Source organism: Eupeodes corollae, chromosome 1 (assembly GCF_945859685.1).
Source record: "Eupeodes corollae chromosome 1, idEupCoro1.1, whole genome shotgun sequence".
Taxonomy (NCBI): Eukaryota; Metazoa; Arthropoda; class Insecta; order Diptera; family Syrphidae; genus Eupeodes; species Eupeodes corollae.
Genome location: NC_079147.1, coordinates 185,549,123 through 185,574,352, shown reverse-complemented (window position 1 = coordinate 185,574,352; position 25,230 = coordinate 185,549,123). Strand labels below are relative to the sequence as shown.

General features: G+C 32.7%; 1 protein-coding gene across 1 annotated transcript in view; it reads left to right on the top strand.

Moving 5' to 3' along the window:
- LOC129938364 (dual specificity tyrosine-phosphorylation-regulated kinase 2) overlaps positions 1–25,230 on the top strand; it is a 111,370-nt gene that overhangs the window by 65,755 nt on the left and 20,385 nt on the right. Inside the window, exon 5 of the mRNA XM_056045867.1 lies at positions 23,955–24,093. Coding sequence (XP_055901842.1) covers positions 23,955–24,093 — 139 coding nt within the window. The remainder of the gene's footprint in view (positions 1–23,954; positions 24,094–25,230) is intronic.

Genomic DNA, 25,230 nt, shown 5'->3' with positions numbered 1-25,230 from the left:
TAAACATCACACATGTAAACACAAATAAATATAGACCTAAAAATACGCATAAGTATGAAGGTAAGTATATATGAAGGTTTAAGGACTTCCATGTTTTTGTTTTGCAAAAAAAATATGTTGATATGATATGTTCAACTTGTTGCTTTAGAAGTTCAATAAGCTTCAATAGCAAAAATGTCGATAATCACGCGATATATTACACTTTATTTGATACCTACTTGTGTCTTCTTCATGTGGTTCTTAAATTCAATATAACACATATACATAGGTATATCTAGAAAAAAAAGGAAGAATAAGTATAACTATGCAGACCTATACATATGCTTATAACTAACCTTACCTATGTTAGAAAATCCAATAAGCCGCCTACAAACCATCCTTTAAACATACATTATATTGACCGACCTTTTCCGATATGAACTTGTGTAGTTTGTGTCGTCTTGTGTGTGTTTGTTTTGTGTCTCAAAAGACACACAAACACACCAGAGATTTGAAATCTCAATTTCATTGATAAACACAAAAAGTAATGAAAAATTCCACAAAAATCCAGAATAGAGCAGAGGATCAAAAAAGGATCCATAAAACGTGTCTTTTTCAAAAAGACTAAATTGAGATTTCTATCCATATGGTCCTTAGCAAGGATATACACAATATACATATGTATATCGACACATCAATAATAAATACAGAGATGGGAGAGTGAATTCTATAGTGAATGTTAAGGGAGACATGTTAGGTAGATATACGTGTACGTTAATAACTTTCCCAGAGGTAGACACTTAAAATAGGTAGGTTACTAACTAGTAGTAAGGTAGATATTGTGGTCAACTTTTTGGTGATTAACACGAAGAAAGTTTGTATACCTATGTATATACAATACATACCTATACTTCCTTTTAAAAGGTGAAAAAGTGTGGATATAAAAATTTATACGCACTTCAAAAACTTCTTAAGGGATAAATTTCATGTTCTCTTTAATGATGATTATATTCTGACAGCAACTGACAGACATGGCCTGTTTGTGTAGGTTCCTGTGTACAATATCAAAAGTGTAAATAAGGATAACATTCTCCAATAAAACTTAGGTATAAAAGGTACTATATATATATATAGAATATACCAAATCTGTGGGGAAATTTCTATATATATTATTTTTTTAATGTAAAATTGTAAAATGTATGTTTTCTAAAGGCTAAAAAGGGTCAAAAATATTATTTTTTAGGTCAGGGAAAGTTCTTTATGTGAAGAGAAAGTGAAGACAAAACACACACGTTTCACTATTCATCAAATATAATGTTTTCTTGTGAGACCACAGACAAATTGCTGACCTTTTTTGTTTGGATATATTAAAGGGAATTGAAATGTTAAATGTCAGTGAACATGTGATGGCTAAATAAAATTTCAATTTGCTCTTTTATTTTGTTTGTTTTTTACTGTCAGCAAATGATTAATATTTTCTTAAAAATTAAATTATTAGGATTTATATGACCTTTGACACTGCTGGACTATTTTTTTGGGGGTTATATGAAAGTCGCTTGCCTACATAGAAATCCGAGACGATAGCCTTAGAAGATAATATTCAGAAGGTTATTGGTGACATACATCCCGAATTACAGCATAAAGTGCTTTTTAACTAGTCTTCTGGGATAGAATTTATATAAGCCAGCTGCTGCAGCCACTCGCCCAAAATTGTTTTTTATACATAATGGCAAACCCTTATCTTTATAATAAATCAACATTTTATTTATTTCACACGTCTATGGACTTCCAATACTTCGTTATTAATTTCTGGGGCTCGAGCTCAATGCGATAACGAAGTGATCAGAGTCTGCCAGTTTGCCGCATCTTTCTACGGGAGCATTGCAAGTGCAGGCGGGGAACTTACCTTTGGCGGGTGGATGAGCTGGTCCCCACCTGACTTTTGGATAGGTGCGTGATCATTAGATGGCAATCTAGATCAACTGTTAGTGAAATGGTAAATGTAATTTGCATTCTTCCAGATATAGTAGAACAATACATTCGTACTTCAACTGTTGCAAGTCAAAAAAGAAGTTGCCACCCCTCAGACTGTAAGAAACATATCTGGAGGTAACCTTAACGGTTGGGAAGCTCAACCTTACTATATTCGGGTACCACGGAAGACATTCAATTGACACTGGTCGGCTTGGTTCAGCCTGTCTAAGAGGTACAAGATGGACCTCGCTCTTCAACAAGACATACAGCTCATGTCTTACACTTGACTTCAAAATTGTACTATCGAATAGAATTTCTACTGCCTTGGGTTATTGACCAGAATTTTACTTTGGTCCAATATATCAGGATGATTTCTTAACAAATGTTCATTTAAAGCTTTTTAATACTATCTGTCTATCTTGAAAGCTAATAAGCAAAAATCTTTGTAAATATTACTTCTTATACTAGCGTACAGCACACATTTTTTAAAGAATTTTTCAAGATATTTCAAAATATCTTACATTCCATTCCCACTGACCAGAAGAATTTAATTTCAATTTCTTTCATAAAAACAATTGCAACTTTTCAACATCTTTAAATGCCAGTCTCGCTCAAGTCTCACAAGTCATGAGTGACTTTCTATTTTGGATATTTATCCACTTGAATATCAAATAAATCCCAAAATACATCCTTTTTCCGAACCATCGTCGTCGTCTTCGTTCACTCGGCTCTATCATTCTTTAGAGTAAATTTTTCGTTTAAAGTCAAGGATAAAGTTTTTATTTTTGTCTCACACAACTACCCTCTAAGAGAATTTATAACTGCCTTGCAAAAAAAGGACTTTCATCTTTTTTTTGCTTCTTAAAATTTTTCATATACCGTAAAGTTAGTTTCGTTTCTTATTCAATGTACCTTTTGACCTATGATAAATTGTAAGCTTTTTACCTTGAAACTTATGTATGTACGTACGTACACACCTTCCATTTTGAAGGAGGTTCAGGTACCGGTTTGCATAAGTATATGTGAAGTTTCCTATTTTAATATTATTTTCTGGTGATGCTGACGCTGGTTTGAAAGATTATTTTAGGCATGGACCAAAGGACTATAAGGCAAGAAGAGACAGTCTATCTAGCAAGTAATGGATCCATCATGTACCTTTCCTTTCTCTACCTCTGTCTGTATAAATTTCTTGATGCACGTTAAAAGTGTCAATTAGAAAAGGTTTTTTTTTTTTATTTTATCCTCTATGTTATACTTGTGGATATACCTCACATAATTTAACCTTACATAGCTTCCTTGAAAACGTAGCTATAAAGTGAAAAAAGTGATGCAGGAGGTATGTATATATGTCCATAGGTACTCGTACATATTTGGATTTTATATTTTTGTCGTTAAATTTTATGAAAATGTTTAGAGGTTGTCGTATATTGTGCTTTTTTTTACTCTTTTAGGTTGGGACAAGAGACTCGTTATTTTGTGTTTTTTAAAATTTAATTTTATGTCCAAAATGTCACTGCTAATGGGGTCGTTGTGTCGTCGTCGGGAGAACGGAAAGTTGGGTATCTTAATTTGTTGTTTGTATTGTTTTGTCGTGCAGAAAATTAAGTTGAAATATTCAAGAAACAAGGAATCTACAAATTAAGATTTTTTTGGGGGGTTTTTAATCTGATTTACGATATTTTGATATGGTCTTTTAAGGACATTTACAAAATAAATAGGAAAGAATTCATGTGAATTAGGTTTGTAGTTAACTTGAAGGTCAGATAGAATTCCTCTTGCCTACATAAATAAATAGAATTATTGTGTTGATAGTGTTTAAAAAGATACTGACAGGGTGTCCTAAAATTTAGTGGAAATATTGGAGCTGGGAAAGGACAATGATGTAAAACCGTTTGCATGACTCAAGAATAGCTGAGAATGTATCTTCTGTAGACGTATAAAAAATAAATGATGGCGCAATAGTCCGTCAAGAACTAGGGACTAGTGACTAACAACTCTCAACCATTCCAATGTGCAAGTACTTTATCAGGGATAGAGGGGCCTACTGTTTAAAGCCGATACCGAACGGCTTATTTGAGAAAGTACTTTTCTTGACAGGAATTACTCTTGTAGGATAAAGGTATATGGAACCCAAACCTCTGGCATGACAGTTTAACGTTCTAACCATCAACAAACGGGTACAATGGGGAAACCCATTTTTATCAATTTCTAGTTGATATTTAAAATTGACTATTATACAAACAACACCATATAGTAATTTTCATAAAGGTTTTAGTCTTAAGGCTTTTAAAGCTCAGCTAACACAAAAACCAAAGTCAGTCGTTTACCTTCTCTAATTGATTAATGATTTTTATGAAAGTAATAAAAAGATATGACATTTATTTTCAACAAAAGTGATTCAACATATTTTGATTTGATTCACTGGCTCCATTTTAAAGAAAGAAAAGACCTATTTCTATGCTTCATTATCGATTCAAGGCTTTTAAGATGGAGTTCATGAAGTCATTGAAGACTTGTATTCAGCCAAATGTGCAAATTAGTCATAGAAAATTTAATGAAATGTACGTATATGAAGCTAAAATTGTAGCCATAGTGGCTATTTAGCCTTTAGGGAACACCCCAGGGTGGTGTCCTTTCGCCTCTTCTATGGCTTCTGGTCATGGATACAATTCTCGTTAAATTAGAGAGATGTGGAGTGAAGGCGGTAGCCTATGTGGATGATTTGGTGCTATTGGTGTCAGGAAAGTACACCTCTGTGATTAGTTTTCGTGGTAAAGAGCCATTAACTTGGCCACATCCTCATCTGAAATTGGTCCAGCAGTGCCACGATGAGCTTGCGATCATAAATATTAACCTCGGTGTCACCCTGATCTGAGTTCCGGGCCATAGTGGTATCGTGGGAAATGAAGGATGACGAGCTAGCCAGGCAAGGATCTGCCCTTCATAGCTCACTTGCGGAAATGGTTAACATTCCTCTTGGTGCTATGAAGGGTAAAATCTTTTCTATCAACCAAACTGAATTAAACCGAAGGTGGAGCAATTTACCCAACTGCATTATATCTAGGAAGATATGGCCCACCTATAATAAAACCCGTACAAACGATCTTCTATGCAGGCCAAGGCAAGACATAGCCAGGATTGTTGCGGTTTGTACCGGACATTGGCCTATAGGAGTTCATGCGGAGAAGTTGGGTATCTCCTACAACAACTTTTGCCTTAATTGTAGTGACCAAAGAGAAAGTGAAACGATAAACCATTTCCTCTTCAAATGTCCTGCTCTGGCAAACACTAGAATGAAATACTTTGGAAAAAGCATTCTTTCGCGAACTTGATGAGCTATCTGAGACAAAGATTAGAGACCTAATCTTTTTTCTCAATGCGACAAAATGGCTCTAACATAATCGCTATGAAGCTTCTCTATAAATCTTTCCCTTTCTATTACTGGTCAAACGAAATTTTGGTATGACGACGCACTACAGCGCTAATTGGATCTCAGCCTAGGTTGCCTGAAGATCGCCATTTCTACCTACCTGCCCATATCAAATTTTAAAAACATATTCAATTATTATAGAAAATTTGTTAAATTTTCTGATTGATTGATTGATTATGAGGGAGCTGATAATAGTTCTAAAAGAGAAATTCCTTCTTAAGCTAGCCTAAATAAGATTAAAATATGATTAAACGAAGGCCAAGCATTAATAAATAGAAGAAAACAAAACAGCGATGGACCAAGGCGACTCCCCTGAGGTACAGCATAATTGACTTCAAATTGACATGAAGTGTTACTTCTTAAAAAGGCTTATCATTAATAAATAAAAGAGAACAAAACAGCAATGGACCAAGGTGACTCCCTTGAGGTACACCAGAATTGAATTCAAATTAACATGAAGTGTTACTTCTTGAAAAGGGCAATCATTAGTCAATTAAAGAAAACAAAACAGAAAAGGACCAATGTTACTCCCCTGGGGTACACCAGATTTGACTCCAAATTGGCATGAAGAGTTACTTCTAAACACAACGTATCTATTTTTAGAGCATTATGGAATTCACCTAACAAAACGGTAGTTAAGTCTAATTTTAAATAAGTGTATGACTTAATTTGTCAAATGTTTTGCTAAATGTCTGTAGAGATGCAAAAGACTTAAATGTTTTCGGATGCATTAAAACAAAAAGTAGAGAGCCCAAGAACAATTTAAAAAAATTATGTCACATACAAAAGGTACAAACAATTTAAAAATTGAAGAGAGTTCTACTATGTACATGTTTAAGAACTTTTGTTCAATGGACTGGCGTAAGGTATGAATATTTCCAATGATCTGGCAACTTAGAACATTTCAGAGGCTCATTGAAAAGAAGAAACAATGAATAGGAAACATAAAACATTTTTTCCCGATAAATGATCGTATTCCATCAGGACAAGGAATGAAATTATCATGTATAGAGTCTTCAGAAATCCATTTTCTTGTTTGTCAGGAGAAATAAGAGAAAAGTTGCTTGGAGCTGAGAAATCTTCAAAGATGACTTGAAGTATTTTCAAAGCTCATGACATACTTGTAAACCCTGAATATTTGCCCCAGTTTTTTGGATGTTGGTTGTTGAAAAAATTACTTAAAGTCAACATGTCTGCCTTTTTTTTAGTACGATTCAATTTCAACTTTGCTCAATCATTTTTGCAAAAAAGAATCAAAATGTTAATAAAAAAAGAACATACTTCTTCACTTAACATTATTGTTATAACTTAAAGTGCATAACCCTATACCACATATCACATGTAGGTATTATTAAAAGCCAATGATAATAAAATAGGAAGGTAATTTAAATTAGATTCTGCATGCACTTACACAAAAGATAATGTCTAACCACATGACATAAAAAGCTTTTATAATGTCAAATTCTGTATGTCATTAATACAAGTTTGTGAAACAATAAAATCAAGTATACAAAACAAAAAACAATAACATGTATACTAAGACAAATATGAAGGTAAAATTATTCATAACATACCCTCTCAAATGACATATAAACAACCAATTTGCATGTTAGTAAATTCAACTACTAATCTCGTGACAAATGGTAGTCTATTTTATTTTACATCGGTACAAGAATTTAATTATACTTTCAAAAAATAAATATTTACTCAAATTCTATTCAGTGAGAGTGATTAATGCAATCATATCGCAATGTGAGAAATTTTGTAAAACTAAAAAAACAAATAATAAATTGTATAAAAACAACCCTGCATAAAAAACTTTCAACTTGACATTTAACGAATACTCAAACCCGAATCCTTTAAAGGAAGGATAATTGAGCGTACCAATTTTTTTGCACTCACACACAAAAAAACAGCTATCATCAGCTCAGTTATAGATATGACATTTTTATCTGTCCTCGACTTGGAAGTGATGATGGCACGGTGTAGGTTGGAGGATGGCAACGCGGCGCTGAGTTCAAACATGCACATCATGTGTGTGATGACGTAGAAAGGACGAAACTAAAAACTGGTTAATTATATAAATTGTTCCGTTTTTTCTTTGTTCATTAAAGCACGTAGGTACCTATACATTAAAATGTCATCCACCAAATGGCACAAACACGGAGCCGGAAACATGCACTTGATTTCATATTTCAACTTTTTAATTATAAACCCTCCCACCGAACAAGGATATACACACGACACAACACAGCACACAAACTCAGAAGCAAAAAGAATGTAAATATAAAAAAAGGGTAAACATGCAAGGATCTATCTAAAAACAATCCCCATCATAAGTATAGATATATAGGTAGAGGTATGGAATATTGGAATATCTATGCATTTGAATTGGGGGTGTGGACAAGTAGTGGGCTTGAGCTTGATAGATGGTACCGCACAACCTTGTGTGTATGGTATAGATCATCGCAGGAATCTATGTACATACGCTTTATATATAGATTTCAAAACCGATAGACAAATATGTAACCCTGCTGCAAGCAACTAGTGAAAGTGATTTGTGTTTTCTTTTTTTACTGTTTTTTTTCTTTATTGTTGTCTTATTTGTTTTGCTGCGTTAACACGCAAGGATACATATGTACGTCTAGGTACTACGTCGCTCGTTTACCCTTATTTCCAAAACCACTCAGCGTGCCGGTATAAACAGATAATTTATGAGTAAAGAAATAATAAAAACAAAACAAAAATCCTCAACAACTCAACTTTCCCCTCTTCCCAACTCATTTGTCATCAAAGAGCTTCTTTTCTTTTTCGTCCTTCAGTTTTAGGATTCATCATTGACGTGATGTTGTGTTCGATTTGGTGGTATGTAAAAAAAAACAAGCAACTTGAAATGGGACATAGTGAGAGTATTTAATTTGTCCTTAATCGTTATCGTTGTTGTTTTACATGTTCCTGTACGTGTTTAGATTGAAATGATGATGATAACATCCTTCCCGAGTTCCTATAACGAAATGTTGGTTCCTTAACTAAGGCACCTATCTATGAGTAAATGTAGAGGCACTACATACATATAGGCTGTTAACTTTGTGAGGGATTTATTTCACAATATTGACAAACAGTACTAATCGGTCATCTGATCTAATCAGACGTTCTCATCTGTGCGGTACATTAGTAAAAGTAAAGATTCGCAAACGAAATAGATCCCCATCTAGTGTGGAAGACACAATGTCTTTCAACACGAAAAGTCGAAAAATGGATTCTTCCGACAAGAATTCTAAAAAATTCGGTTATTACACTCCTTTGCAATGTTTGCCTGATACAGACAACGATATAGAATGTGAAGATGTTACAATTGAACAAATGCATAAAAAACCTAAAATCCCATCTATTTGTGTTCTCCAAAAAACTTGTGCGGAAGTGCATTCTTTTCTTAACAAAAATAATATTCATGACTATAATATTAAAAAAATGTCCATAGGCATTAAAATAAATTGTGTAAACAGTGATGACCACTCAAAAATTTGCTCTGCATTAAGGGCAGAAAACGTGCAATTTTTTACCCACGACCTTCCATCTGTCAGATCGTTTAAAGTTATGCTCTATGGTCTCGATGAATTTCCAATAGAAAAACTACAAAATGAACTTATTTCTCTCGGTTTGAAATGTCAAAACATTAAACTTATTAAAAAACAATATGATCAATACATTGACATCTTTTACATTGTGTTTCTTGAGAGTGGTTCTGTGCGATTAGCCGATCTAAAAACAAACATTAAATCTATCTTCAAAACACAAATCAAATGGGATTTCGCTAGACGTAAAACACAAATGTTTACACAGTGTTATAATTGTCAGATGTTTGGGCATGGCGAAAAAAATTGCCATATTAAACCTCACTGCGCGATTTGCTCAGAACCACACGAAACAGGTAAATGCAATTCCAAAAACATTAAATGCGCCAACTGCAACGAGAGCCACATTGCAACTGATCCTACTTGTCCAAGTCGAAAACATTTTTTTGCTTTAAAAGAGAAGCTCTCTTCGAGAAACAAAAGAACACCGGTCAGTACAATGACACCACAGAGAAATACTCATCAAATGTATGTACCAAATGTCACTGATTTCCCACCTCTTCAACCTCACCGTAAGTGTCCCGATGAAATCTTAACGCAGCCAATTCCAACTGAAGCTAATAACAATGTGTGGGCAAATAATTGCAACAACGTAACTAATCTACAGCAGTCAAATGATCTCTTCTCCATGGAAGAGATAAATGCTCTTACTGCCGAGATGATAACTCTTCTTGGAAAATGCAACACCAAAGCCGATCAATTCAATATTATTGCACAATTAGCTGTTAAATATTTATATAAGTCCAAGAAATGAGTGATACATCCATGAAAGTAATTTGTTGGAATGCTAAAAGCATTCGATGTAAGAATATTGAATTTTTTGCTCTCCTGAGCAAACAAAAAGTAGACATTGGTTTAGTTACAGAGACATGGCTCTCTTTTAATGATAGGTTATCAAATAGTGAATACTTGTGTTATCGTTTGGATAGAGATGAGAGAAGGGGTGGAGGTGTTGCCGTCGTAGTGAGACGAACCATACAACATAAATTACTTCCTATTTTGAATACTAAAATAATACAATGTATTGGTATTGAAGTTCCATTTTCTAATGGCTCTTCATTAAAAATTTTCGTTGCATACTTTCCGGGTGACCCCGCATCTCCTCAGAAAAAGTTCGACTTGAACAATGATTTACGAAAGCTAGTAAATATTAACGGTAATTTTCTGGTCGGAGGCGATTTTAATTGCAAACATAGAAATTGGGGATATCTAAGAGCTAATACCTGGGGTAACATCCTTGAAAATATACATTCTACTCATACTTTCGATATATTATTTCCTCCCCATCCAACCTATTACCCACCTAACAACCGCGCAAGCCCTTCTACCTTAGACCTTTTTTTAACAAATAGCCCGGGACTGTTTAATCAAACTGAAGTGCTATGTAAATTAAGTTCCGATCATCTTCCAATATGTATTAGTACGTATTTACTGCCTTCTAACAGAAGTAACGAAGTTTTAGACTTCAAAAACGCCAACTGGAACATGTTTAAAACCCAATTGAGTTCAAAACTAAGAAATGTTCCTTATCTTCATTCCGATATATCCACTTCAGAAATTGATCAAAATGTTTCCTTGTTTACTAAAAGTGTTATAGAAAGTGTTGAACAATCTGTTCCTTTAAAACAAATAAGGTTAAATAGCAAGACGGTCCTTCCTCCTAACTTAGTTGAACTCATTAAAGTGAGAAACAGCTTTAGAAGAAGATGGATACGGACGAGAGATTATTGTTACTTAACTGAAACAAAAGTTCTTACAAATTTGATCAAAGAAGGTATTTCGAGATTCAGAAACAAGGAATGGAACCAAAAATTAAGAGGGCTAGAGAAAGGTGGCAAGCCTTTCTGGAATATTGTTAAGGTTATTAAGAAGCCTAACTTGAATATACCTGCATTAAAACTAGATAATGGGCAAGTAGCATTGTCTGGTTCTGAAAAGGCAAACGCATTAGGCAAAATATTTACCGACTGCAATACTCTAACCAATAACTCCACAACAAATAGCAATGTAGAATCTTTAGTTCTGCAATCATTGCATTCGATCAACTCCAGTATCTTAAATGACCAGGAGGAGTATATTACAATTACGGAAGTTATTGATGTAATCCTTGGATTGAAAACGCGAAAGTCAGCTGGCTTTGACAACATAAAAAATCTTTTTTTAAAAAATCTTCCAAGGTCAGGTATAAAATTTCTTTTAAATTTGTTCAATTCCTGTATTAAGATAAGCTACTTTCCAATAGATTGGAAAAACGCTAAAATTATTCCAATTTTGAAACCTGGAAAAAACGCAAGCAATCCTGTAAGTTATCGTCCCATAAGTTTACTAAGTTCTTTAAGCAAGTGTTTTGAAAAAATAATTAAAAACAAACTAATGACACACATTAACAATAATAATATTCTGCCTCCTGAACAATTTGGATTTCGACCGTACCATAGTACAGTCCACCAAATTGATCGAATAACCAGAACCATTAAAACCAACTTTATCAGTGGTAAAAGTACCGGTATGGTCTTGCTTGACGTTGAGAAAGCATTTGATTCTGTTTGGCATGACGGGCTCTTACACAAGCTTGTAATGTTCAACTTTCCCATGTGTATAATAAAAATTGTGAAGTCCTTTCTGTCATCAAGAAGTTTAGTTGTTTCTGTCAACAAAAATCTTTCGGAAATCTTTGAATGTACTGCAGGAGTGCCTCAAGGATCCGTTCTTGGCCCAATACTCTATACAGTTTTTACTGCTGATTTCCCTGTTTTGCAAAATTGCAATAAAGCTATATTTGCAGATGACACCTGTGTATTTTCTTCTGATTCACTTGGTTCCGTTATTGAAACCAATTTGCAATCTGCTTTGAATGCACTTCAACATTATTTTAATGATTGGAAGATTAAGATAAATGCTTTGAAAACTCAGACTATCTTTTTTACTCGAAAAAGAAAAGCCTGTTTTTTGCCAAGTAACTCCCTCTTTATCAACGGCGTAGAAGCAAACTGGAAATCAAATGTTAAATACCTTGGTGTCCACTTGGACAGTAAACTAAATTTTGGAATTCATGTCCAAGAAATCGTAAAAAAAGTAAACGTAACCATTAAAATTCTCTATCCTTTTATTAATCGTAAATCAAAGTTAAGTCATGAAAATAAACTAATTATATTCAAAGTTATTTTTCAAGCAATTATCCTATACGGATCACCTGCTTGGGGTAGTTGTGCAAAAAGCCATATCCGAAGGTTGCAAACTTCTCAAAACAAGTTGTTAAAAATGATGTTAAACCTTCCTTGGTATTTTTCAACCAACGAATTACACATGTTAGCTAATGTTGAATATATTACTGATAGAATTATAAAATTAAAAGAACGATATAAAGTTTCTTGCGAAATATCTGACAATGCTTTAATTTCAAATTTAGCTTCATAGTTATAATATTCAAAAGACTGATTTTTGTTATCTATTTATATTTTCTTTACTGTTGTTAATTTATTAATTTATTTATTTTTGATAATTAATGTATTTATTTGTTATTTATTTATTAATTTTGTATTTATATGTGCACTTACTTACTTATTTTTTAATATACTTATTAATTTTGTATTTATTTTATTTGATTCCTTTTATACATCTATACCCTTATTTATTTACTCACTTATTTATTATATTATTTATTATTTTTGTGTTCATGTGTTATTTATTATTGATTTAATTATTTATTTATTTATTTAGTTATTTAAGTATTTATTTATTCATTTATTTATTTATTTTCTTGTTTATTTATTTATTTATTTATTTATTTATATATTTATTTATTTATTTATTATTATATATGTAAACATTTCTCATTATTTTTCTTTAATTTGCATACTGATACAGGTTTGTTAAAGTTATAATTGAAATTTCGCACTGTTAGCCTTTGTCTGCACTCCACCCCTTTCCTCTCTTTTATATTTATTAATGTATGTATTGATTTATACTCTTTTGTATGCTCTTAAATGAAGGTTTTTAAGTAGCTTTTCCTTCAACCAATCCTTTATTTTTGAATTTTCTGTTAAAAACTCATTTAAACTTGGCAGTAGTAAGGTAGATAATATACCAATCTCTGTAAATTGTGCAATATATATTTAAGATAAAGATATAATGTAATATTTTTAGCTACAATAAAAATCAAATCAATATTGACAAAGGACACGGCAATTAAGTTACGGTATACTTAAATCCTAATTGGAAATGACAATATAAGCGATTTTATATGCAAATGTATAGTTGAAATGAAATAGATACACTCTCCTCTCCTCTCTTTTATTATAATAGGGATGATCCCCATTTTGAAAAGAAGAGCAAAGAAGATGAGTGCGTGATTGTATAATGATGGTTCTTGTGAAAGTTGTTTTCTAGAGGTATTATAACCCAGCATTGTTCTGTTACAAGGGGATTAAGTTTAAGGATTTGGACGGATATATAATTTTTGGTTAAAATGTGAACAAAGGGATTTGAACTTGTTGCTGCCAAAGAAATATTTATACCTTATTTTCCATTGTTATATTGCTTGAAGGCTTAAAATGTTCTACAAGTGGTTAAAAGCTTAGGTAAAGGTAAATGCAAAAAAAGTTTAAAAAAAACTTTAGAAATATAGAATTTGTCAACATCTGTGTAGTCAAAAGCATAAAATAAGTTTTAGGTAGTGAATCAGTTAGATTTCGAAAGTTAACTTTAGAAACATCTTTTCATATGCCTTAGTAATGATTTCAAATGACTTAACTTTCTTGTTGCTGCCACTTAGAATATTAGAAATATCACAAAAATGGACAAAATGGTCTTTTTATCAAAACAAAAATTAATTTCCTAATGATCGTTATTGACACAACCAATTTCGTATGAGATCTTTGTATTTATGTACAACTTATTTTTTATTTATACAAAGAAGCTTTGGCTAGCCAAAAATTATGCAACACAATTGAATAAAGTTTTTCTTCTTCTGTGTAGCCTACTTTTTGTAATCATTTTCTTGAATTGATCAGCTGTGAGATCTGCAGTTTTTTTTCTCGAGATCTTGTAAATTTCTTCAAATCTAAGTGGTATGATAATGATTGATTTTTCAGAAAGAATATAAAAGATTATGTTAACTAAAGAATGAATGATGTTTTAAAAAGTTAGCTTCTAAACTAGCAGAATTTAAGGATTCAAAGTCGGTTTGGAAAGTTGTAAGACTTTTTATATAATTGATGATAATTTATTGGTGTCAAATTTTGAAGAACTTCTTCTACCTATTCTCTACCTCAACACACTAAGTTATTCGATTCCAAAATGTCATTATTTATGGTAAGGTTAGGTTAATGTAGCTGCCAAAAGAAAAGGCCGATTGTGATATAACATGAATCTAGAGAATTACTTCTTACTAGTCGAACCATTTTGAGCTTATTATAAAGCGAAGAAGATGTTTGATATCCTTTTTAACTAATTCACTGTTATTATAAAAAGGGTAGTCGTAAGAAATTGTTTCCTATTCTTCTTCGTCAATACAGCTCCTAAAGATGTCATTTGAGGCTACACCAAGTAGTATTGCGTGTCTGCCTGTAAGACAGTGTCAAGTAAGGATACCTATTAGGGAGCTAATATGAAGTCTATTTTAAAATAACAACGCTTTAGGTCCAGTGAAAGCCATATGATTTTTGTGGCTGAGCATGTTGGTAAATTGTGCCACCTAGAATTTGCTATCGCAAAAGCTGTTTCTTTTAGCAGAAGTTTAAATGTAGCGATCGGTATACCTATCTTCTCCCTTTTAGGTGAAATAAGCATGATGGTTCCATTTTTAGCGAGTTCATCGGCTCTACAATTTCCCATTATGTCTTTGTGGCCCGGCACCCAACAAAGGTGAATGTTAAATTGCTGCGCCATCAGCTAGGAGATAACATCTTTGATCGCTAAAATTTCCGCTTGGAAGACGCTACAATGATTAGGGGCACGGAATGAGATTTTAAGATTAAGCTTTTTTGAGTACACACCACTACCAACTCCCTTATTTGTCTTTGATTCTTCGTATGAAAATGGATGCATTTGTCATCCTATGGATAGAATGGATACCTGGAAGTTTTTTCCAAATTGGGGGTTTGGAATAGTGTAGTCTATGTACTTTGGTATAGAACCAAAGATGTTCAAAAAGGTGGAGTGCCCCACATTGTTGTTGGTCCATTGAGATGAGGCTTTAAGTCTTATAGCTGTGCTCGCTGCCACTTGTTTACTGAAGATGTCAAGGGGTGTCAGATGGAGGAGAGTGTCTAACGCTGCTGAGGGTGTGGTTTTCAATGCCCCGCTTACGCAGAGACATGCAGTGCGCTGAACTCTGCTGAGTATGTCGCAGTATGTGACTTTCTCCAGTGCAGTCCACTATACTGCAACCCCGTACATAAGTATTGGTCGGATGACCGATGTGTATAGCCAGTATGTTATGCGAGGTTGAAAACCCCATTTGCTTCTAATGGCTTTCTTGCAAAGGAAAAGAGCTGCTGTAGCTTTTTTTAACTCTTTCCTGCTTATTAGACTTCAAATTTAATTTTTTGTCCAATATCAGACCAAGATATTTGCCTCCATTGGTAAAAATTAGTGGTAAACCTTTTATTGAAGGAGGTACAATTACTGGGATCTTGTATTTCCGTGTAAAAAGGACGAGGTCTGTTTTTTGAGGATTATTACTAAGTCCGCAGTGATCAGCCCATCTTGTGAACATATTGAGTGCGTTTTATTTAAGAGTTACACTCAATTTTAATCAGCGTTAAGAAAAATGAAAAGCAATGAAGTTTAAGGTTCTCATGGGATTAATTGTAGAATTCTATAAGAATGTTAATTCCTAAAAATGTACATCTGTCTAAAATTTTTAGCCTAATCTAACCATGCTCGTTTTTCACACGAGTTTTAACCTCACCTTTAAAAACCCCTAATTATGCTTTTTGAGTTAGGATTACTGTCAATGTCTTTGTTAAAAATTAAGGCCAAGTGCTAATAATAGTATTAAAGTTATAAGGCGATCTATAATCAGAACTTTCAAAAACGAATCCTGTTGATAATTGAAAAATTGCCAAAACGAAGATGTTCCGCATTTTCTAGCATATTGTCCAATTTTATAGGAAAACTGAAGTCCTTTTTCGTTGTAAGAGTGTTAAGAGACCTTATTCACTGTGATTGCTTCCACAGTTTGAGAAATTTAAAAAGGCCCCAACCAGAAGGACGGGAAATTATAGGTTTCACAACTCATAGACCAATTTCTTCCATTTTATCATAAGCGACATTTAATTATTAAAATTTACTAATAACACACGAAACCTTGAAGACTATTATCATGTCTTAGCTTAAGCATAATTATTGATTTCCAAAACTGACTTAGTGTAAAATTCGTTGCAAGGACCAACAGTAAGCTTTAAATTTGTCATTTATAAGACACAATTTTTTTTGGGGATCACAATAAATTGCCGGAAAGGGCTTGAAATGCTTTCATTATTAACTCAACTAATTGATTTAGTGCAGGTATTGTTTAAAGGGTAATACAAAAATTGTTGTTATTACTAATTTTAAACAATGCATCGTTGCCAAATTTCTTCCAAACAAAGTATTGTTGGATTTATAAAGACATTTAAAATGATCTTTCTTTTTAAATTGTTATATTTCCTCATAAAAAGTTGACTTTCTAGTAAGGTGTCCAGAGCTTCAATTTTTAAGCATATGTCATGCTTAATTTGACTAATTTGGTTTAACAGTTAATACTTTTGTTAGGGGCTTACGCATAATTTCATTGTTATGAAAGAATTTCATTGGTATTCGAATATTACCGACATTATTATGTTTCTGAACTAAAATAGCTTCACTTTAACTCATGAAACAGTTAATACGTACGAAAATATATGTACATTCCGATCTCTTTCAATCAACCAATTTAGTAACGAATCAATCAGTGAATTTTTAGTTTTCTATCAAACGTTTGATGTTGCAGAAAAAGAATATCACAAAAAATTCCCACAAAACGGAGCAATAAAGAAGTCATCAAAATGCAATATTCACAGGATATGGAGTTTAATTGATTTTTTGCTCTTTTTCACTTCACTTGCAAAAACACAAAAACAAAAAAAAACTCTTGAATGACGACGATGTATAAAGGAAAAAACAGTCAGGAAACAACACACACACTCATACATCAACCATTCCATTCAAATTTTGTATTTTTTTCTTTTAACTTCAATGAAGCGAATTATTATGCTTTGAAAAATAAAAAAAATACTCAAAACAACTAAAACAAAAATGATACGCCGATAATTTGATTTGACTACGATAAATGTTTATTCAACATGCAAACGGAAATTGACTAGCTTCCCTTTTACCAGTATGTCCTTCGGTAAATAAGACTTAGGTAGGTAGGTATTGACATTGACAACAGAAAAAAATAATTTTTCCAATTTTAGAGTTCATTGAGATGGACAAGAAACAAATTAAAATAAAATAGACGATAAATATCTAAAAATATGTTTTCAATAGGTTCAATGTACATTTTGTGCTTCTTTTTTCAAAAATATTACTAAGACTCAAATGAAATTTCAACAATAACAAATACAACACATAATATTTGAATGATATTTTAGAGAAGACTTAAAGTGGTGGTTTAATATATAAGACAGATTGAGTGATGAAAGCGAAAATGGTGTTAAACAAGCTTTACAGCCTCATTAAGTTTCCTCCGCATATCATGAAGGCGGGCATGGCATCACAACACTCAACAGAAATAAGAAAACCAAACCAAATTTTCACTTCCAACCAGACCAACATATCCTTTCTCCTTGGGCCGTATGTGAGTCGAATGTCAGTCGAACCCCCTACCAAATCAACATACCAAAGCCCCCAAAACAGTATGTTCCACAAAATGACAGTGATGTTGTGTATGATGTTCTAGGGAATGGATATAACCGATTTTGCAGACTGATGGTATATATCCTCTCGGCGCTGTGTGTGTGTGATTTGTTAGACACTTTAAATGATTCCTATTGTTGTAATCCTCTAAAGTCGATGGAAATGCATCGCACTTGCTCTCGAAGAGTATTTTATCACACATTTGCCAGTGAAAACCTCATAAAAATGTTACATAGAGATGGAATATCATCCATTACCTTCATCGCCATCTCTCGACAACTCGTTGCCATCGTCATAGTCGTCGTCGTTGAAATCCATTTTGCATACAATAAGGACAAAAAAAAAAAAAACTTTTGTGCGCTGATTCGTAACGAATTCAATTTTCTGAAATCCTACACATGGGAAAATGGTAACTCGTATGTAACTTTTGAAATTCTACAATGAAATAATAAAACATAAGGAAAGGAAACAATTGAAATGTTATCGAATTTCCTTCGAGCATTTTCAGACCACGATATTTTTCACATCATCATAATGCTTGGCTTGGGGATTGAATTAGACTGACTGGTGATGAACATGATGAGGAATATTTTAAGGGCTTATAATTTAAAGAGATAAATGTTTGACATTTATTCAATTAAAATTAAATATTCTCGAGCGAAAATGAAAAAAATATAGACACTATACTTAATTACCTGTTTATTTCACTACTTCACTTTTTTCTCATTTAAAATTTTTCATTATGTCTGATTTCTCATCACTAGTGATCTATAGATACAATTTTATTAAATTAGATTAAAAATTTCATTATATAACAAAAATATTTACAATAATTTGTACAGCTTGGTGATTGCCTTCTGCCAGATTGACAATAAGACACAATAAATGGAAAGAGCGCTCGATATAATTACTGTTACATTTATAAAAAAGGGATTTATAATTTTTTTACGATATAAAGTTCATAAACAATATAAAATAGATTTAAAACGATTGAATAGAAACATAATCATAAATCTTCGTTCTTTCTTTAAAGTTTGACAACATTCATTTCGTTTTAATAAACTTTGAACTTGATATTTCTATAGAGTCTTTTCTGAATGCATTCCTTCTGAATCCTCTGAGAATGGAACATTTTTCGAAGAAATGGACAGTTACTTCTGTTGACATCAATTAGCAATTAAATATTTTATTATTATGATTATTTAAACATGATTACTTTAAAAAATGTATTGCCTACTATTAGGCGTTACTATTAAACGTAACGTAAATTAAGTTCTTAATTCTGATAGTAATGAAGTTGAGAATATAGTAAAACATAAAATCTCACCACTTTGTAAACTAAGTTTATGGCTTTCACCACCTAACTAGTCGGTTCGACAAAGACACGTTCGTTTCTTAGAAATATTTTCTTAAACTTCACTTCGATTGTAACATTAGTAGAGATAAGACGTGAAATAAGAATTTAATATTAAAGGTAAAACAAAAAAAAAGTGTTCCCTTGAGTCCTAGGATTCATAGGAAGAATCCCCAACATCTTTTGGTCCTTCGAGCCGGATTTGCAGGTTTCCCATGTTAAGCCTAGTACATACTTCCTCGTGAAGTGAACGTTCGCCAGTGGAGAAAGTGAACTTTTGACATTGCTCACTGGTACACACTTGTGAGTACACGTTGTGAACATGCGGAAACCAAATGTCAAAGCTTCACCAACAGTTCCCGTACATTTTGCACGTGAATTGCCCGTGAACGAAAACTCTCCACTTTGTTCTCCACTCAGCTTCACGAGCAACTTCACGGGTGAACCAAAAACTGAAATTTGTATGAGTTCACGAGATGGTTCACAAGTATGTACTAGGCTTTAAGGGATAAACAACAGACTAATGATGGGCAGAGACAAAGATCTGTATGAGTATTTACGAGTCAGGGTTGCTGGTTCATGAGGGGTTAGATCATTTCCTCCTCTAGAATGGCAATGAGACATATTTATGCACTGAAATATCTTCTCTTTGTGATATGTGGCACATATAACACTCTAAGCCTATTAGTTCACCACGTAGTCCGGCCATCATATAGATCAGATAACAGACATTGTTGGAAACCTTAAAATTTAATCTGTTGTAAGTTGTGAAATTATTTTTGAAATTCCTCAGTTAAGATCTAACTGGTAAGATCTGCGACTCTCGGTACCAAATATTTTTATCATGTACAGCTTATTTGGCCACTCTTTTCATGACCATTTATTAATTTTTAAAACGTTAAGCAAGAAGTCCGCTCGTTACTTCAATGCTTTTATAAACAAAGGAGAGCGACCCGTCTCCAGCATGATGACGCAGTTTGGAATTGTACTTTTTACATCCATATACCTGCGATCAATATAAAAGAATGCTTTTAGCTACTGCTTCAAAGACTTTTCAGTTGCTTTTATGAGCTATTCACTTATTCATACAGCATTGATTCCATGTCATATTAAAAGCAGTTTTCACATTAACTAATTTCTCCTAAGTTTGTCTCCATATTAAAATTATTTGTAACATCAATGCCAAGGTATTTTCGCGACTAAAGCTCCATTTTATTTGATGCTTTACGTCCACCACCACTTTTAATAATCTTAAATTTCGATCGATCTATATTTACTATTAAATTACATAGCTGGCAACGCTGCTGCAGAGTTTCCGGAGAATGTTTAAACATGACTACATCGTTTGCGAAAAGCAGTTCCTTAATTTGTATCCCTGCAAAATGCAATCCACCTGGAAACGGAGTCTAAAAGGTCGTCTATGAATAGTGCAAACAAAGTTGGGCTTAATGTACAACCTTGTCGCACCCTAAGGCTTATCCAATAACACAAAGCTGTTTAGCTTATAGAAATAGAACTCAATCAATTATATCAAAAGCTTCTTAAAATTCGATTGAATATACATACTGATTTTTTCTTTGTTTCAAGAAAATCACTGCAAAGCTTCCAAATCTAAAAATGAATAACTCCCTCAGCAAGTTGAAAGTGCAAGTTTTCCATTTCAATTGTGTGCTTTTGTTAGCAGTTTAAGATAACTCCTCTTGAAATGCAAGTTGTCATCAATTAACCCAAATATGAAAAAGCACATGGTAAATATGGCTTTAAAAATTTCTAACCGACTTAAATAAACTGAAAAAACTTTTTTAATAAAATATTCATAACAGCTTCGGTTCCTGATTTGTTTCGAAAATCAGTAATTCTACCAGCTCACAAGAAAGTTGGCGCAAATAATGTTAAGAATTAACCTGGATTTTTTGTTTGGTGTTGTTGTAAGTAGACTGGAAAATTAGTTGGACAGGAATAATACCCTAAAAGACTTTCAATCTAGCTTCAGAAGAAATTATTCACCAGTTGACCATGTACTCTGCATTATGTTAATAATCAAATCTTTTCAAGCTAGCTAAATAAAGGTGTTCTCGTTTCTTGTAGATTTTAAAGCTGCTTCTGATTTAGTTAATCAAATTGCTTTAAAGTATACATTTTTTTCGAATGGGTGTAACGGATTGGTTTACCTACTCTGGATTGAAACAAGGGTGTCTGCAAAGTGCACCTCTATTTCAATTATTTTTCCAAACCTGGTGGCGATCGAATCGCTTATACAAATATTAATACCCTTTTGAATGCACAGGATAGTTTTTCTAGCTGAATCACCTAAAAGGCTGCAACAAATAATAAACCGATCTCTCGACCATTTTGAAACATGTGGACGGAAAATTAAATATAGCGGCAGACGATTAGTTTTTTAACTATAGCAGAATTGACGAATGTTCTTAAAGAATTAAAAAATTTGGGAGTTAAAATCAATTCTTTCTGCGACTTCAAGAAACTCATCGAAGCAAACACCTGCGCTTCTTAGTGTCTGATCGAGATTTTTAGCAATGAAAATATCACTTTATAAGTCAAATACAAACATTTTTAAAATTGTCCTTTGCTGCCCAATGAATGGATTATGAATTAGTGGGGAATGGATTAATTTCAAAAATTGGAGCCATTTCAAAAAAAATTCTTAATTTGGCAAAAATACACCAACTTACGCTGTCTTTTTGGAAATAGGCTATAGGATCAGAGAAAGAACAATAAATGATTGAAAAACATCGAACAACTTAAAGAAGATCCTTATACCCATTATACAGACAAAGCTCGAAATAATGTAGTTGCTATATGTCGTGAATCTCATCATCACTGCGTATAATGAATTAATTCGTATAAAAATAAGTCAAATTAAGAATACATGGAACTCATACTTTTTAATAAAAATTGTATTTCAAAACGGAGTTACTTAGTATATTTTAAAACTTTTGTATAATGTAAAGCAATAAGACTGCGTTCCTCAATACACAAAGTATTTTCTTTTCACATACATCACAAATATTATTTTTTCCCAAGGCCGCCTTTTTGCAAAAACTTTCTTGCCAATTTTAATTTAAGTTCGTACTTACATGAGTACACTTGCTTACATATTTTAATGATTGATAAAATTATTATTTTCGTCTCATGCTTCAGAGTAATTATGATTTGCAAAGTCAACTCATAAAACTTAATAACATTTCCTGTTGTTAAAATTTCTAACAAACTTAAGCACCCAATAAAACACAACGAACCACCATCATCATCATCATCATCATCATCATAAGCATCACCCTTTTTCGAAAGAGTTAATTGAACTTTGCATATCGAACGGTACGGTGAGGACCAAGGCTTTGGAGGAAACCTCCTTTATCCTTTGCCCCATTAAATCCCCTTGAAACTCTATAGCTAAGTATCATAAACTAAACGTGGGTTTCACAATATTACTTAGAAGGTCATGGAAAGAATAGAATAACCAACCCACTGTCGTCGTCAACATCAGCGTCACTTGGATCACGAGTCCTTGAAACAATCTCGCCATCGTCAATAATAACCACCAACCTACTAAAAATTGTGTTAAGGAAGAAATTCTATTAAAGTTGAGTTGATAGTCTTAAATAAGAAACAACTATAACCTTTTAAGACCGATTTTATATTGTTGCTAATAAATTGTATCCGAAATTATACAAGAAAGGATAATTTATCGATGCCAAAAATTACGTTCCAATTATATCCACCAAGGTCGCAAATTATTCTTATTCCCTGGGTTTGACGTTAAAACCAAAATAAACTATAAATTGATAAAAAGAAAAAAGTAAAACAAAACAAACACGGTATCAGTTAATTAATCGCAAAATTGTTTCGCAAAAAAAAAAAGAGAAAAACGGAACAAAAATATTGAAAATGTTTCCATGAAATTCCATGATTTCTTTCAAAAAAAAATAAAACCGAATTGAAACAAGAAGGCAAGGTTTGCGCGCCTTTTTGTTTTCGTTTGACTTTTCGGGGAAATCATTGTAGCAAAAAATGTACCCCCAAATGAAAAAATATACATAGCGTACAGTGCATCGATGCTAACATGCGGAGCGACTTTGGGGGGGTGCTGCGCTGCCATAGGGTTGATGTGGTGATGAAAGTATGAGGTTTGTCAATATTCCAAGTTTCATCAAAACCACCCTATAAAAACGGGCGAGTAGAAGGTTCTACACACGATAACCACAACGACGACGACGGAGACGTGAAGAGAAAAATAAAATTAAATTTATGATTTGTGTCGTCAAAGTTGTATCGTTTCGCTGCGCTGCTTTTGCGGTAAAATACTATTGCTTTAGTTGGAGGTGGGTCTTGAAACATGGATAAAACCCCTAAATTGATATGCTAAACGGAGTTGTAACATTATTGTTATTTCTTATGTACATATATATATAAAACTCGTTATGTTGTTCACTATAAGTTGTTTTGAATGTTTTTGAAAGACTTTGTATGTTTCTAGAAACATTCAATTAATTTCTTTACCCACTTTACGTAAAAACTTTGTTGACAATGCAATCCAAAGCATTTAGGTTAAAATTAATAACTTTTTTACTGCCTTTGTTAAGTAATTTTTTAGTATTCTTAAAAAAAAACAAAAACAAACTTAATATCTTTATATGAATTAATATTTAATTGATTTTTCTTACCTTTGTCTTTGCAGTTTAAATCTTTACGAACTAATTAAAAAGAACAACTACCAGGGTTTCAGTCTGAGTTTAATAAGAAGATTTTGTAATTCGATTGTTAAGTGCTTAAGACTTTTATACGAGGAAAATATCATACACTGTGATCTCAAGCCAGTAAGTATATCTAAATTTTTAATAACTACAAATATTTTGAATTTATGGCACAAGAATTTTCATTCATTAATTTTGTTCATTATTTCTCAGAGTAAAAAATGTGACAATGAGTAAAAATACTTGTTAATATTAAAGTTAACTTTTCATCATTGCTTGATAAAATATAATATATTATCAAATATGACTTGGATTATATTCAAGTGTAATTGTAATTAAAATCTTCATATAATTTTTCAATTCGTAATTAAAATGTAATTGAAGAATTTCAATTACTTAAATTATGTAATTGAAAAGCGTCAATTACTTTCAATTTAATTACATAAATGTAACTGAAAACTTAGGTTATAACCAAAAAAGCAGTAATGGTTACACTGGTCGACATTTTTTTTGTCTGTTGCACAAACAAACGAATACTGTTTTAAATGATGTCCTTAAATCGAATCTCGTCTATAAATTTTTCTATCATATTAGGTTCTTTAAATATGGCCCTTTAAAAATCCTAAAAACAACTAAGAACGCGCGGTTTTTGCGAACTAATTAAGAACGATTTAACCAACTCCTGGTAACACCATTTGGTTGTTCATGAGAGATGACAACCAACATGAAAATTACCGCTATTCCTTCTTGTATCTCTATTCTAACGTAAACATCAACTAACAAAGTTATTGTACAAGTAATTTGGTTTAAATTGGTTATTTGATTAATGTCTTATTTTATTATTCCGTTTTAAACGTAAATACTTGCAAGTAAGTTTAATAATTTCTTTAAAATTAAAAGAAAACTTATCATATAAGAAAATTTCAAATAAGCCTAATTGCTCCAAAACGATGGTTTTTAATGCCATAAAATGTGTTGAAAACCACAGAATATGTGCCAAGCCGGAAAAGAACCTGTAAAACCACTGAAGCCCAGGATAGGTTAATTGTTTATGCTGCGGAAAAAATGCATTTTTGAGTTCTAGAGAAATACGATAAGAAGTTTTCGGTGAAGACCCAAATGCACTTTCAGCAGGCTCTATTCGAGAACGATTGTGTGACAGCAAACTGTTTGGAAGATCGGCCAGAAAAACTCCACTGCTCTCATTAAAAAACCGAAAGGGTAGGTTATCTTTTTCCAGAGAACATGAGAACTGGACAC